This window comes from Protopterus annectens, chromosome 4.part0 (genome assembly GCF_019279795.1).
Source record: "Protopterus annectens isolate FY-2018-M chromosome 4.part0, PAN1.0, whole genome shotgun sequence".
NCBI lineage: Eukaryota > Metazoa > Chordata > Ceratodontiformes > Protopteridae > Protopterus > Protopterus annectens.
Window position 1 is genome coordinate 1731446135 of NC_056733.1, and position 18447 is coordinate 1731464581.

An 18447-nucleotide genomic window follows, 5' to 3' on the forward strand; every position below is an offset into this window, starting at 1 on the left:
AAGGAGCAGTGCACAACCCTACGCACCATCCTTGGCAACTCGGTACAGGTGATAAAATCTCCAGCTCTGCCACTACTCCCGAAGGGTACTGCATGACTAACTTCCAGGGCAGGATTATGTGGGGGTGACAGATAGTGCAGGGCCAGCAGAGGCAGTGCTGCCAGGTTGGCTTCCAGATGTGCTGTGCTTCACTGCTGGAGCCGGTGGAGGGGGGTGATCAGGTGGATGCTGTGGGACAAGACTACCCCACTGTGCCGTGGAGCATTTAGCAATGTGGTACACATGGATGAGATGGACATGTGTTGACAACAATAAAATTAGAAAAAAAAAATAGAATAAAAGAAAATAAAAGAAAAAGAAAAGAAAGATTAATTTTTACAATAAAATAACATAAAAATAAAATAAAATAAAAAAGATATTCATAAAATAAAATAACAAAATATTTTATTATAAATAATATGAAATAAAGTAAAAATAAAATTTAAGAAAGTGGCAAGGGTTGGGGAGAGGGGAAAAAAAGAGATAAGACTAGTACCTTCATATGTGACATACAATGCATTAATACAATTATTTGACTTTATCTTAACTTTTACATTTAAGACTACCACCTCCTAACAGATGCACACTATACTGCAGATAGCAGCAAGTAAACCTTGACATGTGCATATATTGCACATATGCATGTTCCAAGTATATAGATTCACAGCAGGACATTTGTGCTACTGTTATAAAGGTTTTAACTTAATTTAAATATTATTGAAGAATTAACAGTATTGGACAGCTGGGAAGTGTGGTATTTGAACCCACAATCTATACGTAAAGTCTTATATTATGCTCTTTGTTTGTGCTACAGACTAATGCATGCATATTTGCTTTTACATTCGGCTCAATTTGATACAACTCTACAAAATACGAAAAAAGCTATCTTTAACTTTTAATGCTACAATAACACTACTCTTCTGATGTGCATACCACATTCTTCCCACATCCTCTCCATTCTAGACCTATAGTTCGGATATTGCAGTCACGATCTGTGGCAGCTGTGGAAAAAACAGAACAGAACATAAAACCATTATGAATACAAGTCTTGCCTATATTCAGCTTTCTGGGTCTTGCAACTACTCTCTGTAGATGATACTTACACAGGTGTGGGATTTCCTGTGTTCTAAATTCATTGCTCTGTCAGTCAACTGTATCTTTCTTCCTCCACTGTAGGTCATTATAATGATGCCTGCATTGCTCTCCTGTGCACAGGATACCGGTGGCACTGGATACATCCCGGATTAAACCATCCAAAGCCTCTGACTTATACTGGGACCCAGAATAGTCCCCATGCAAAAGCCTATCACTGTGGTTCAAGGCTAGGAGTCCAATAAAAATCGTAGCCTCCTGGATACCCCACTTCTGTGCTCTAAACCTTGTACCTTCCTCCAAAACACCTGCCATGTCTGCCACAAATCTAGGGCAGTGGAGAGTGATGCTTCCCAGCAGTTCCAGTTATCACATTTACTGGGAATGCACACACTGTTTGAAAATGTCATCTTACCATCATGCAAATGTATATTCAGCAGTGCCTACACCTAAGCACCATGTTTGAGCGAGAGTAAGCAGAGCACAACAGTGCCAAGCAGTGAGACATTCCATAATTCCAATTCCAGTTCCAAGGTTATTGGATGTACAGGCAGTTATGTATGCGTGTTAGGCAAATTTGAAGGCCATGCCAGTCCAGACAGCAGATATGTACTAATAGGAATATAGTACACAGTATACCCACAGTCATACATCTGATAATAAATGTGATAAGACATAGAGAAATAATGAAATAACTGACACAATACTAGTGTGTCAGCCATCATACATATAATTAATATCAAATCCACTATCTCAAGTGTTATAAGTTAAGGTGACTATAATGGGAAATGGAACAATAGTAAAAGTGTATGGAATATCCTGTATTCAAACCCATGGCCATGTGTATGGCAGGTCAACAGTTACACCTGTTGCCACAAGAAAGTTGAAATAACACTTGTCTATCTTTTAGTTAATTGATATATACTGCAGTGTCACAACAGTGAAAAAAAGTTACACACTCTGTACTAGAACCCAGGACCATCTGTACTCCAGGCCTGTTCCTACACCTGCTGCTACAGGACTACATGATGTTGCCCTATTTTACTGATCATTTTTAAGGTCTTGCTGTTAACATCTGCACAATGCCACTTAGTGGGTTTGCATGATGCCCAATAGCATTAATTAAATGAATCCAGTTTCTATTTTTGGCTGTCTGGGTCCTGCCTTCTTCCTGGAGCATCCAGTTGTGCACTGCCATGCTTCACACAAATGAGATCAGTACAGTTAAACCCGACATTTATTTCTTCTATTCCCATGATTGCTCTGTGCGCCGCATTGTACAAGCACTAGGCAAAAAAAAATGAGACTAACAAAGACTGAAAAGGAGAAAAAGAAAAAAGGGACAAGTAGTTGAAATGAGTAAAATCAATGTATGACATACAAAAAATGCTGGCTCACATCAGATATGTCTACATAGATCTGGATTTGAACTTTCACTCCAATGTACCTTCAGAACACAGGATGGGTGCCTTAGGCTTTGCAACACAAACATCTTTTCAGCAAAGTACTGAACTTATTCTGCACACATCCAACTGCAACAGCATCTACAGTGACATCAAACTATACAAGTGTTATTTGTACATTTATCATGTTTGGGTGTAGTACACCTAGTAATCATACAACATGTCATGATTACTGCTTCCAAATATACAGCCCTGTCTTACATTTCTGCATTTGTCTGCCATTCTTCATTTATTTGACAAGTATTCTGAGATATGCAGTGTGTAAGCCATTATATACAATTGGCCTTAAAATGCGTAAGGATATTAAATGGATATAATGTCATATGCATCTGACAACAAATGTAGGCCAGGTTGGATGTTAGGGAACACAACTTGTGAATTGTGTGCTGCTTACTTACATTTCCAACCTTACATCTAACAGTTTGTAGATCTAAACTACAGCCATAGAAATAAAAAAACACAATTAAATGAGGTATGTATGGCTAAAACCCGCCTTTATTAAAACACACAATTTAATATTAAGTGCTTTCATTCCTACAACCTGGGACTTCATCAGAGTACATGTTTACCCAATACAGGCAATTTAAATATCTCTGCATTATACCCAATAGGTTAATTAGTGCTATAATCACTTTCCTTAGAACAACTTGACATCAAAAAGTCATAAAACAAAAGCCAGGCTAAGAAAGTTGGAAAATAAAAAACAATACAATAAAAGTGTTGAATTTACCACACCTTGTTAACCATAAAGACCCCTTAAAATACCAGTTTAACATTTTATAAAATTAAGTCTACAAAATCATAAAAAAATAGAACCTGTTAGCTCATTCATACAACACAGGTGAAATAGAAATGGCATAGTTTAATCTGGTGGGGGGCATGGCAGCCAACCTTAGTCGCCACTGGGTTTCTTTCTTCCTTTATATACTTTCCCAATCACCCCCCCCCTCCCCAGATTGGCTTTGATACATTCAAAATTCCAAAGGTGAATTTTGTAAACCGATAACATACCAAGGAATGTTTGTATAAAGCATTAGTCTCTTTTCTTTTGTTAATATCATATAGGTGCCCATATATCCTGGTCCTCAGAACTCAATCAGTTTTTCCCACATAAAAAAACAGTTGAAATTTTCATACTAGGCTAGGTATACGACTTTACTGGTGATACAATTTCCCTTCTGGAAGACTATTGTATTCCTCATTGTGTTCATGAGGGTTGTTACCACCTCCCTCGTGATGTATACACACTGATTGTAACCCCCACAAAGTTTAGTGCCCTTACTGTAATATTCATTAGGACTAGATTTGAGCTCTAAAAGTCTTTTAAAATTAGCACCTGTTTTATTAATGGAAGATGGTACATCAGCTAATGCTTTGTATATTTTGGGATTAACCTTAAGTATATTCCAATTCTTCTTGAACACATATTATTTTACTAGAGAGATGGTTGCATTGTAAAACACAAGTCTTCTGAACATTTTTTGAAGTTCCTTATTTCACAATTGAATCATTTTCAAGACAAATACTTAACAGGGGCTTGTATTCTTCCCTCAGTTGTTGTAGACTTCCTCAAGAATCTGGTCCACCATTTTTGTTTTTGGATAAACCTCTCTCACAAAACAAGTTTACTACTTTATCCAATCCCTTAATGATGTCCTCAAAATGGGAAGTCATTCTAACAATACAAATAGCTTATCCCTTCACCAAACACCTTTTATGAGCTAGTGGGTGGTTGCTGGAATAATGTAAGTATGAATTACAGAAAGTTTCTTTTCAATATATATTAGACTTGAAACCTTCACCTGAATGAGAAATGCTTCTGTCTAAATAATTAATTTTAGACATGTGAAAGGTATGGGTATATTCTAGAAATTCAGTGGTGGTATTCAAATATTGTTTGTGATTTACACAATAATCAGTTTGGTTTATGTTTTGATGGAGTACAAAACAATAGGAATGTTATTTTTTTAGATGTAGAACTGGAAGGTGTTGTAAATGTGGGGGTGGAAACTAGAATACCTAAGAAATTTGAGGACGGCAACCACTTTTTGCATGGTGGTAGCTGCCACCCTCTATTGGATGAGATCTTTATCTTATGGAGACTAACTCCATATAAAAAGACTTTGTAATAAACAAAAGGTCCTTGAGTCCAAGTTTAAAAAGACGTGTGATCAATTTAAACAATGGGACTATGATAGCTCTGGTAATCAAGATGCATACTATAAAGCATCCACTAATCAACTAGCCAGGGATGATAGATGTGATATGTTCAGAAATAATAAATGGTATAGTAACATAAGAGCTGGACCTGGAAATAAAAAAAAATGATGTTATGTATTTTGTTACAGAGTACACTATTGTTGCTGATTTTTTTCTAATATTGCAAAATATTATTCAGATTTTTTATTTACAGATAAGAGTTTGGTTGGGCTGCTATATTTTTCCTACAAGAGGGGCCATAATGTGAATGACATGTTTGTGTATAGTCATTATACTACACTTGGTCAATATAGGAACATGGGTGTGGGAGATGTTGGTACCATTCCTTGTAAGGATTGTTCTCGTTGTACACATGTAGTTCCATTTTTGACAGAATTAATGATGTGGTTTATACACCTAAGGAGTTGTATAGCTGTAGTACAGAAGGAGTAGTATATGTATTGAAGTACCCCTGTAATCTTTTTTATATAGGAGAAACAAAAAGACCATTTAGAACCAGGCTTTTAGAACATTTGCGGTATATAAGAAACCAAAGGGTGGAAAATTCAGTTGCCATTCACTTTTCTTTGTGCCATAATGGGAATGAAAAACTTCTTCAGGGTACCATATTAGAAAAGGTAAAGTTTTTTATGGATAGGGATTTAAAACAGAAGCTACTTTTTAAAGACAGTTTATTTATTTTGAAATATGGTACTCTGACCCCTAATGGCCTAAATCTAGAATGCAATTGGAAAGTGTTTTTCAAAGTATAGGGTTCTTGAACTGAATTGCTTTATTTTACTTGCCTTTTTATATGGTGTAAATTCAGGGCTGTTAGCATGGTGAAGATGGAAATGAAGTGTGAATTCATTAGAATTTGTGAATTCCAAGTACTTGGCTCCATGTATGAAATGTAAACATAGTGCAACCACTCCCTCAGTGTTTGGTTTTAATGGATTGCAACTGTGAATGATTAGTGGTTGGGAGAAAAACAACACAACAGTACTGCAGGCTGCTTTACTTCCACGGGGTGTGTCAGGTTAGATCTACAAAGTATAAAAACAGTGCAGTGGATAGAAACAAATTACAACCATCAAAATAAAAAAAACGCAATAAAACAAGAGCATGTACGGCTAAAAATAAGTATTTTTATTGGTGATTTTTTTAATGCAGTGATGTATTTAATTGTGTGCTGGTGTTATGCATTTTGACTCTTGAAAGGCCTTTTGGCCGAGGCACTGGAGCTTGGTGTTTGCACATTAAAGTCTGGGTTTCTTTCAATGGTCTTAGTCTTTATTTAATATATTTCTTCCTGTGCTGTTTTGAGATATTTAGGATGGAAATGTGATGACAGATAGTGGATGATCTGAATGCCATTGGTGGCCACTGCAAGACATATGAGCAGGTATGTCATAGGGCAACTGACATGCTCATATTTGCAAAGAGGACAGCAGCTGTAGTGGGTCCTGACCACATAACCAGATGGTTACTGGGGAGGGCAGGCTAGGGAACCCCAATAACACCTAATGAAGAATTCCTGGCCAATATAAAGGATCCAGACAGCTCCCAGGAGAGTACAGTACAGCATGTGCTGGATGTTGAAGTAGCAGTTTCAGAGACAGCAAGCACATCCCAGGAAGAGCTTCCATGTAGGCTTTGGTATCTCAACACTTGAATACTGTTGTATAGTAAAACATTTGTAATCAATAAGTTACTTCTGTGTCACATGTCTTTTTGAGAGTGTTAAAAGATTGCTACACTTATTAGCTTAGGTTGCAGTTGTCAGCCATGTTCTTGTTGAAAATATAGTGACTGGACAAATAAAGGGATACGATTATTACCCCCCGTCTTACTGTTAATTGTGATGATGTTGCCCTTACCTCTTGCTTAACTTCTTCCAGGACTGTTTAGATTGCAGAGAAGTATCTCATCTGCAGATGGTAAGTGTGGATCAAGGGGTGTATGTCTCTTTAAGAATATATCCAAGGGCTTGTACAAGTGTATAAATACTGACCACGTGCAAGCCTGACTGCCATTTTGTAGTAAGCTGTTGAGATGTAAGCATGTATTTGTGTAAGCTCTGTCTGATGATCAGTTCATTTATATTTACTGATGCTGCTATTCATCCTGATGTGTTTCTATATAATAAAGCATCTTAAATGAACTGCCCAACCTGCTTGCCTTTTAAGTATAGAGAGATGAGTGACAGTAAGCCAAACATTTTTATGTCAGTACTGCTGAGCAATTTAAAGAAATATTTTCTTGTGTGCTGTTGATGTCAGACCTGCTGTGTGTGTATTGCTGTACTGTGTGTAATAGTGGACAACTGTTATTTTTTAGCATATATTAGACTATAGTAGTGTAGGTATTAATTTTTTCCTGTGTTTGTTGCTTTTTAACAGAGGTGATCATGACAATGGGAGTGTGGGTCCTCTGGCACCTGATGTCAGTGTATCAGCAGACTCTGATCATGATGGTGGCAAACTGAGGCACAGTCGGGGGTGCAGAGATTGAATTTATCACTGAGATTGACAACCATCCTCTGCAATTAAATCAGACACAGCCAGTAGGCCTAGTACTACCCATTCCGGTGAGCCCTCAGATATTGGACAGGTGGAGGGTAGCACCATTGATCAGGGAAGTGTGGCTACTGTGACTTCAGTGACTGTTGACTCTGCCCATTGCCAGATTGTGGGTGAAGTGCCACTCAGGAGGCATGATAGGGGAGTTTGGAGGGAACCTGCTGACCCACATCCACCTGGTGAAGGCATCTCTTCCTGTGCCACTCAGTGTATGTTTTTAGGCCATCATGGAGGCACAGGCATATTCCAATAGGTGCACCAGACAAATTCTCAGGGTTGTAGATGTTGCACAGTTTGACATGCATGACTGCCTCCACAGTGCTGCTATTTCTATGGATCACATGAATGACACATTGAAAAAAGGGATGTCTTTGATTGAATGACAGGTGTCTGTCATGGAACAAGTGTTGTCTGTGGTTAAATGTCTGCTAGGAGGGGAATGGTATCCTCATGGGTGTAGGTCAGCCGCATCATCTGCTGTCAGCCAACATGGCCATGACCGATCATGCTCCCATAGTGACAGTACTTCCGGTTCTCCATCAGTGAGTGTGCTGGCCATACTCAGACATGGCAGGCCATGGGGTCATGGTCTTGGGCATCCCCAGGTCATTCAGCAAACATCAGTCATGTTCATATAGCAACACTGCATCTGACTATGGGCATGGATGTGCCAGTCCAACTCCTGGCAGAGCCAGTTCTTGTAGTTGGGGATGACAATGATGGACTGCCACCACTACCATACATGGCTCACACCTGTCTGACATACCAAGATGTAGATACAGCACAAAGCTTGACTGTTTTCATGCAGACACTCACCCAGAAATTTCATCTGGATTACCCCTATAGACACACACACACACACACACACACACACACACACACACACACACACACACACACACACACACACACACTTACTCATTTTGTCTCACTCTCCATTTGTTGTTTTGCCCAAATGTCTGCCTGGTTCTCCTTCTTACTCACACACACTCACCGACCTTTTGTGTCAACCTTGGCGTTCTGCTCCCCCCTCCCCACAGCGCCCTGTGCATGTGATGATAATGGTGCCATTTCCCTTTTTTCTATCTTTTGAATTCAGGGATACATAACCTTTGTGTCTGATGCTCATGGTGCATATCTAACTTAGTGTTTAGTATATCTTAATTTGTGGTGTTGAACTGGTAATTGTAGCTTTGACTTATATTGGCCTTGGAAAGTCAGACAGTTGATAGCATCAAGATTTCCCAGCTTTATAGTGAATGCTCTTGTGAGGGCAATTAAGTCAGAAACTGCAATGTGTATCATTACTTTCTAACTTCTCTCTTTATTGATTTTCCAGTACAAATGTATGGTGCTAAACTGATGGCATGCAGTGATCATCTTTACCTTTGAGAGGTATAACTGTGTGAATCTTTGATGCCTGTGGCCTACTAACTAGTAATGGACACACATAAGCGAAATAAGTCTCTGCTGTCATATGTTAAGGTCATTTCTGTACAAATCACCCACCTTTACTTGCTTACCATGCCAATTAATGAAATACAAGCATATGCTACACATTCATATTATTAAACAATACAGGTCAGGTTCATGACTTACTTTGTAAAAGCAGCAATTTTTGTTCAGGACTGACTCAGTCTGATGCAAACAGTACACAACCAATACATGGGGAGGTAACGGTTGTGTGAGTTGCCTGGCATAAATGTTACTATATGTATATGAGTGGGAGAAAGATTTTAGTCTCCTAGATGGTGGAAGAGTGTGCTATGCATTGCCTCTTAGGCAGTCCAAGGGCATACTGAACATGCCTATGTCTGCCTACAATCACAATAGTTGGTGATTCCCTATTTGTCTCCTCATCTACCTGTGGCTGTGGTGACCTTGGCCTTGATGGTGGGATGTGTGCCCATTCCCCTTGCTGATCCTGCTGAAACTGTTTCCTCAGGATTATGTTGCATAGTATGGCACATACTGTGAATAGTTCTGTGCATGTCTGGGATTGTACAGCAGGGCTTCCCCAGATGTATCTGGGCACTAGAACTGTGACTTCAGCAGTCCAAACACATGTTCTATGATATTTCTGGTTTAAGAGAGTGCCTCATTATGACAATCTTCGGTGGGTGTGTGTACATTTCTGATGGGTGTCATCAGCCATGGTTCCAGTGCATAGCCTGCATGCCCCAGTAAATGGCCCTGTGGGATATCCCCATTAGTGAACATTTGGTACAGTTGGATGTTGCGTCACTTATGTGAGTCATGGTAACTGCCCGTGTAGCCAGCATATATGTTCAAGATGATCCCCTTGGCATTACACGTGACTTGGCAGCTGAAAGAGTGGAAGCTTTTCTGTTTATGTAGAGAATACCCTGTTTCACTGGTGGAGCCTTAATTTCTACATGTGAGCAATCTTTGGCACCCAGTACTTCAGGTTAGTATGCTACACGGTAGAACTCCTGTATATTTCTGGCCTTCTCCTCAGAACTTTGGGTTAAATATATATGTGGCCACTGGCATGTTGAAGCATAGTATTCCTGTACTACATACAAATTAATTAAAGCAGCAGCAGCCCCTAAAATTCTGTCCTTGCTGACTCCTTTATGTGGCTGTATTCCAAAAGTTTTGGAATTTGCAGAAAAAAGCAGCATGGAGTCTACACAGATGCTTTATAGCTTCTTGAGTGGCTCCACCATGTTGTATTTGTTGATCAGCATGCAATTCAGCTGCTTATGCTGTAATAAGCATGCCATGGTGTTTACCTTGTATGAGTGGGGGTGCATACCTCTACACGGTGCTTTCAATAAAAAGTGACCATGTAGGGCTTACTGAATCCCTCCTTTTGTTATTTTGCTGTCTAAAGTTACTTTCTAAGGAGTTTGTTTTGTTAGTTTTGCTTTTGCTCCATCTTCTGTTTTTGCTATATCCATATAATTTTACTGTTTTGTCTGTACTGCAAAACAGAGATAACTTTCTTTCTTTTCTCAGGGACATGCATTTTTTTCTTCTGTGCCATCAAACATTCATTTTTTCCTGATGGCTTTAAATGTATACATCATCAGTCCTTTTCTCTTAAAACATCTTGCAAAAAAAAAAAAAATACCTTTATATGATGGCTTGCGGCGTATTTAGTGCTGAACAGCATTTTTACCTCCTCAGTAAATGTTTTCTGCCCCTGTTTTGGTAGATGAAGCTATTAAAATAACTCCTTACTTTGTATTGTGCCAGTGGACGAAAACAAATTTTAACCTCAGTGATATCAGCATAGGGAAAGTGTGAGGTGTATGCACAGACCTTAAAGGTGCTCTGTTTAGTAACATATTTATTTTTAAAAAAGTCTTACATTTTTTCTTCAGATGTTTTCACAACCTTTTTCTAGCTCTTTTTTTACATAGTTTTAACTTACACTGTCTCACACAAGAGAATCAAAATATTAGAATTAGACTTTTACTAAAACTGCATAAAATATTATCCTGTGTGTGTATATGTGTGTGTGTGTGTATATATATATACATATATATATATATATATATATATATATATATATATATATATATATATATATATATACAGTACTGTTGCACTGCACATTTTATATATACGTATATATATATATATATATATATATATATATATATATATATATATATATATATATATATATATATATAAATATATATATATATATATATATATATATATATATATATATATAGTACTGTTGCACATTTTATCCATTCCATTTCTACCAATCTCCTTCAAAAACTATTCATGTTGTTACATTTTTATAATTATATTATGTTTTATGATACCCTCCTGACATTTTATACCCCTTTCTTTTCTAACTCACACTATTAAATTATCTTTTGAAGTTCACATACAATAATTAAAATAATTCAAGAAATTGGGTAAGTTAAAACATACATATTCAAATGAATGAACACACACACCCACACACAAACATATATGGCTACAGTTCAGAAAATACTCAGAAGCCTGAAAAGTTTTTGCCTCAGTTAATGAGAGTAAATGATTAGAAAGGAGAACCCTGTATTTCTTTGCGTTTTAACCTTTCTGTGCAAGATTGCTTTGAGTTAGAGTTGGGGAATAATTTGATGTTACCCTGCTATTGTATGATATTGTATATTGTACTTGGTATATATATATATATATATATATATATATATATATATATATATATATATATATATATATATAGATATATATATATATATATATATAGATATATATATATATATATATATACACACACACACACACACACACACACACACACACACACACACACACACACACACACACACACACACACACACACACACACACACACACACACACACACACACACACACACACATATATTTTATATGTATATGTGTGTGTATATATTTAATATATATATATATATATATATATATATATATATATATATATATATACCATAACACCGACAAGCGAAAACACCGACAACTAAATCACTGACACCACAAAACTGAAAGTTCAAAAACACAAAACTTCACATGCCCGACAAACCACAATCCCGACAATTAACAAACAAAACAAATCCCCTGTCCAGAAAGCACACACACAACACAAGCACACCAAAAACCTTACAAACCTACATTAAACCTTACATGCACAACTATCTATGCACTAACCTTAACTCAATCTGTAACCCTAAGGTCTGCCACTATCGCCCACTCACCTAACCAGCGCCCTAACCCTAACTCACTTAACCCACCCCTAACTGTACAGTCTGTCACTATCACACACTCATCTGACCCGTGCCCTAATCCTAACTCACTTAATCTGCCCCTAACCCTAACCCCACACTTACCTTAACATGTTGGTGTTCTCAGCATTGGGATTTTCAACTGTCGATGATCTTCATTGTCGATCTTCTGGTGTTGGTGTTCTCGTCGTTAGCGTTTTGCAGTTTTGGCATTATCAGGTAGACCTATATATATATATATATATATATATATATATATATATATATATATATATATATATATATATATATACATTTTTTTAAAGGGGGTGTGGGGGCGCTGGGAGGGATTTCCCTCCTGCAAAAAATATTATTTGTGTTTTCATACTTTTCCGTCAGTTTAGATTCACTCTATAATAATGAGGTCCTGAAATCTGAGCCACACTATCCAAACTACTTGCTGTACCTGAATGGTAAAGTAAACAGAGTATGTAAGATATGAGGCCAGCTATGCACTGTAAATGGATGGTTGGATGGGTGAACAAAACCCTCACTATAACTCAGTCATACTGAGATTGACTTGCTGCTTGGGCACTACAGCACATAGCTTGTGAAGGGTTAGAGTTAATGGCTTTCACCGCTTTGACCATCCTGGGATAGGGGAAATGGTGGCAGCTGTTAGCCTCTTGATCCAGTACAAGTGGAGGTGTGCATGCTTCCAGTAACCATACACCAGGGAATGTGGACTTAATGATCCCTAGCAAGTAAAGATAGCTCTCATGTAGTGTGGGAGTGACAGCACAAACATGTCAGAAGGAGAACATTAGATACATATGTGTTTATCTGGATACGAACATTAGCCACTAGGGCGTGGGCTCAGGTCTAGAACAGAAACATCTATCATGGTTACCAATGTGATGCTCCGCAGGATTGCTGTCAGTAGTGGTGGGAGTTTAATGACGCAGAGGTAAAAGGGCAAGAAAAAGTGCATAGAAAAAATGTGTAAGAAAGTATATTACAAACAGCTCTTTATATAGGATGATCCATGTCATGTAGAGCTAAGTAAATGAGGGCAATAACTTTGTAAGTTATGCAACATCAAACCTAGAGCTACACATAGCTCCAAATTATAGTGATCAAACAAAATACAAGGCTATTCAACCACGCGCCATGTGTGTCTTGACAATAGCCATCCTCAGGATCTACCAACCTTTTCAAGGCGGGCAAGGCCTATAAGTCCCAGAGTACATTTTAGGGTACCATCCTATTGCTTCAGTTATGCTTAAAGACAGACAGGGAATCACACTGCTTGACCCACAAGAGGAGTTTATCCCAGAGCAATTGGGGACTCTGGGTGACTTCTCTCTCCATTTAGTTTGATTTATTTCCTGATGTAAATTCATATGCTGTTCCCTAGTGTTGGGTACTCTGTTTGCCACTTCAGGAAAAAGGGGTATGAGCTGACTGGATCCCTGAGGGCACATAAAGCAAAGCATAAGTCTTTCTTCAAGAACCCATGTGACTTTGAGTGCATGGAAAGCAATTTCAGCCTTTCCTGGTCATTACAATTTTTGAGGCCTGAGATTCTTTTTGTTAGGAATCTTTGTGGCCTTTCACATTTTTAATACGATAACTGAGATGCATGCCAAAGGGTGCATTATATTTTATAATAAGTCTAACCTGTGCAGGGTACTAGGGAACTGCTTTGGTTTAGAAAGAGATGCCCTTAGTGATTAATTGTGATGTATAGAAGGATTTTCTGACTATGGTTACTTCATGGTGATCAAAGGAGAAGGAGCCACCAACACAGGTGCATAATTATTTGCTTACATACTCATTGGAGAGTGTGATGTGGTTGATGCACCACTTGGCAGCAAACCATTGTGTACTGAAGGAGATGATGCTGCATTTCTTAGCAATTAGTATGAGCCCTTCTTTAGAGCACTACATGTAGCACATGATAGCTTTCACTTGAAGGAAATTTGTTCCATTTGTTGATTTAGCAGCTGCACACAACTTGTAATCTCTGTCAAACTTAGCCAGAGATCATTGTTTTTGATGTTAAGATCAGAGAAATAAACACTGAAAAGGAGAGACCCCAATTCAGATCCCTGGAGAATGCTACTTGTCACCTTTTTTTTAACTGAGAAGATATCACTGACTATGAAAACATGTATTGTGTCATTGAGCCAGTTTGTAATCCATCTTATCACATACTTATCTATATTTAAGGCTTGTTTACAGTCCCATTGTGTGAAATGGTAACAGATGTATATGGTAAATCCAGGTAGGCAGAGTGAATAGTATGTTTATTGTCCATTGCCTGTATGACCTTTTTAAAGCAGTTAACAAGACTGAGGAAGCAAGACCTGCCCTAAAAAATATGAATTGTTGCAGGTCAAGCCTAATTAAATATCCTGGTTTAACTGGGCAGTGATGATGTGTTTCCTGACTTTGTAAACAAGACCAATAAGGCTGATTGGCCTATATTTGAGTGGGTTAGTGGTGGAACCACCCTTCAGAAAGGATATAATCAATGCAGTGTGCCACTGATTTGGGACATAGCCTTTAGCTAGGCAAAGAACCGGTGTAATCTGATAGTAATGGACATACCTGTAAGTAAACAGGCAGAGTATAGCTTGTGTTACAGGCAGTCAAGTTCATAATAGGGAAACCCACATTATAAGGTGCTGTAGGAGTTCAGGCACAATAACTATAGACATGTTCAACCGCAACCAAATCCTCAGGTGGTAAGAGGGCCGTAATATAGTAAGTGTTCATTTAATTAAAGCAACCAGACTTAACAATATCAGCCATATTGCCCTATAGTATCATTCTGTCAATATGAATTCCTACCTCCAAGTCAGGCACTTTCAGCACAAATGCAGGTCTGTAACCCCTGATCATTTCTAATATACATTTCACTATAACTCAATACCAAACACTAAACACACCAATTCCAGTCAAAAATACTTCTTACTTCATACATTTCACTATATTTGCCCATATGCTGCCATTACCACTTATGAATCCCATATGTTGCCCCTGGCACTTATGTATCTGGAATAGCAATGTGATTCATTAACTTTTCTGCAGAAGGTCTGCTTTCACACTAACTGCTACAACGTTGTGTGAAACTTTCAGCAACTCTACTATGTGTTGCACAACAGAAATTAGACAGCTGACACCATCTGATGCATAGTATGTGAATTTCTCTAGCATTTTGTATATTTTGCTTTTAGTCAGTATGAATGTCACCCTACATTTCCCCTGGAGCAGGATATATAACTAATGGGAATAGTCTAGTCAGTGAAAGACAAATAAAAAAGAATGATGTTGCAGTCCTCTTTTCTTCAATATTTTCCACAGTTTATTACTGGAGTATAGAAGTACCAGTCATAAAATGTCATCATAATAAAGTAGTATTAAGGAGAAAAACAGCTCAGCGACAGATCATGGTTTGGATGTATTAAAATGGTAAGTTATTGAATAAAGTTGGAGATAGGTTTAACCCATTGGTTAAATAAAATGTAGAGAAGATGAAAGTGAACCTTAATGACTACCAAAATCTTTAATTTCAGTTTTGTTATTTTATCATTAGAGACAAGAGGGCTGTATGAAAAGGTAACTGTTAAGATGACTCAAAGTGGCTTTGAAATAATTTACTTTGGGACTGACTAGAAATCTATCATCTGAAGAATTTTTTTAAATGATGGCATAACAGATAATGAATTACCTGATTGTTTCACATGATCAGTTCACTAACACTGTACTATCACAATGTCTGAAGATGTTCCTTAATCTAATGTTAATGCAAAGTGTATTACATTCATGAGGCAACTTTTTTGTTGGATGACATTTCTGTATTTATTTCAAAAACAGGAAGCATTAAAGTTGTATAATTTCCTTAGACTGCGTAAGTTTTGATATGAAGTTGTGACTCATATTTCTGAAGTTATTACACTTCCCTATTTATGTGTACTCACAGGAAACCAAGATCATCCTGTTAGCTTGTAATACAGATGTCAAAGAAATTTGGTGATAGAGAGATAGTTAACTTTATTTCTGTGTGTTAAATTAGTAGTTGTGCATGAGAGGATACAGATAGAAAACACAGAAGTAATTGTAATATTGAAAAGTTACTGCACTGAATTTGTATTAAAAAAAGAAAAGAAAAAAGTTCTGATGAAGATCCTATCAGCCAACACTATGGAACACCCTTCTTTATACCTTCAGCTGTAGCAACTATAATGATTGATAATCATGTCTCTTCTATATGTTTGTTTCCAGATAATTCGAACATAGCTGTGGGAGTTGGAATAACCACCATCCTTCTCCTTTTCATTATAATAATTGTTCTGCTCTACTGTTACAAACAAACTAAAGGTAATATTTCTTTATTCAAATGAAATGCATATTTGCATATCCATAGAATGCAGAAACCAAGATTAAATACTTCACTCTGTGACTTGAAAGCTGTGTAGTTCATCTTATATACTCATAAAGGAATATCCCTTAAGCATACTGAACTTTTTAACATAAGGCGTTGCTTTACTTTATTTTAATCATTCAGTGTTTGCGTGTGTTTGGATTTGTTTTTTGTTTATGTTTTTTTTTTTTGCTTAGAAATCAAAAATCAAATTGCAACCAACTCATCTTGGAGCACAGACATAACAGCATATGAAAGTGCTGCAGGTTGCAAAAGACCAGAATGGACATACATTCATTGATTGTGCCTGTAGTTAACTATGTGGAGACCAGCTGTTCAACCAAATTAATTCTGATATAAAGTGCTACACACTGTCATCTATTGGAATGGATTATTACATTTTGCACTACAGAGCTTTAGTCCAGAATCTTACAGTTGCATATTATGATTTGTCATTCTTAATCTAATATTTCACAAAATGGGAGCATCTTCAGAATGCAGCCTAGGTGAGGATTTTACTTTCAGAATGTAACACTATCTCAATAGTACAGTCCTTCACCTATATACATCATCGATGACTGACTGTAACACAGCAAATTAATGTCACTTGTAGCTGTCACATTCTTGTTTAGTGTGCTTCATAAGGGGGTTGTTTGAGAATCTGACTGCTACAAGATTTGCATACATGATGACTTGGAATGGAAATTAAGAGTGAATGATGGCTAGATCAAGGGATACTACGCACATAAGTTACTTTTCCGACTGCATTATTAATACCAAAAATAGAGCAATAACAACTACTAAAGGTTGCTCAAACTAAAGTAATCAATAGAAAAAATGCAAATGTGAGCACACCAACACAGCCACCCAAGCAACAAATAGTCCAAAGAGTCCAAAAGGTGTTTTTATTCCAAGGATTAATGCTTTCACAGGGTTACCGCTTCATCAGATCCAAAACAAAAATGATAAAATCACAAAACACATTTTATATAAATAGAGAAAAAAGAGAATGCAACCAATCAACAATTTGCATTAATAAATGATAAAAAATTGAAAGAGGAAGGCCTCCAAAGACAATGACTCAAATGCGAGACACAAGTTTTGAATTCTTCACTAGATGGCCTAGTTTATAATCTATCAGACTATACTTTATCAGTGGTACAGATTTCATTGTTAAACAGAGGTATGAGCTTTATACCAGCTCAGAAATCGAACCTTCATGGCTTTATACTTGATATCAGACTTTTTGCAAGGAATATCAGGTTTTTAATGTGCTGCAGGGTACATTACACTTGAACTGAGCTGGTATTTGGCAGTGCTTCACAAGGTACAATAGGATGGATTCTTTAGCCTGGAAAATTTGAAAAAACATTTTGACTGTAATGATTTTTATATAAGCATGACTTTAACAAGTGTCCTCAATCTACACTTTATAGCTGGGAGCTACACTTGAAGATTTGCCTTCCAAAGGTCAACTTGAGTGTGTAGCGACTAATTACAGATTTGCTGTGCATGTAATAAGGTCTAAAAGGGTAGACATTGTGGGAGATAATGGCCTCTCCTGGACTGTTATGAATAAAATGGGCTTATGCATCCACATATGATGTGCTATTTTCCTGTATCACTGAAAGTTCTTGTTGTTCTTTCGGCTTTTCCCAGTTAGTTGTCGCCACACTGGAACTCCAATCTGCTAATGATTGGCAGTAGATTTTTAAGGTGCAAGGTGCTAGCTCGACGCCCAACCTTCAATGAATGCATGCCCATTCACGCATGTCTTTTGAATGCCCCTCGACCACGAGGTGGACATGCAGACTCCACACAGAAGGCACTCCAAAGTACCGGACATTATTCCCCCTTAAAAAATGCCAATAGTACTACTATGGTATGTATAAATCAGGTTTAGTGTCTTGGAAAGTT

The 18447-nt window shown here is 37.4% G+C and overlaps 1 protein-coding gene across 1 annotated transcript in view; it reads left to right on the top strand.

Moving 5' to 3' along the window:
* The window catches only part of LOC122799996, a gene marked incomplete in the record, with an annotated part of 1384541 nt that overhangs the window by 1163386 nt on the left and 202708 nt on the right, over positions 1-18447 (top strand). The window contains 1 exon segment of the mRNA XM_044069449.1: positions 16392-16487. Coding sequence (XP_043925384.1) covers positions 16392-16487 — 96 coding nt within the window.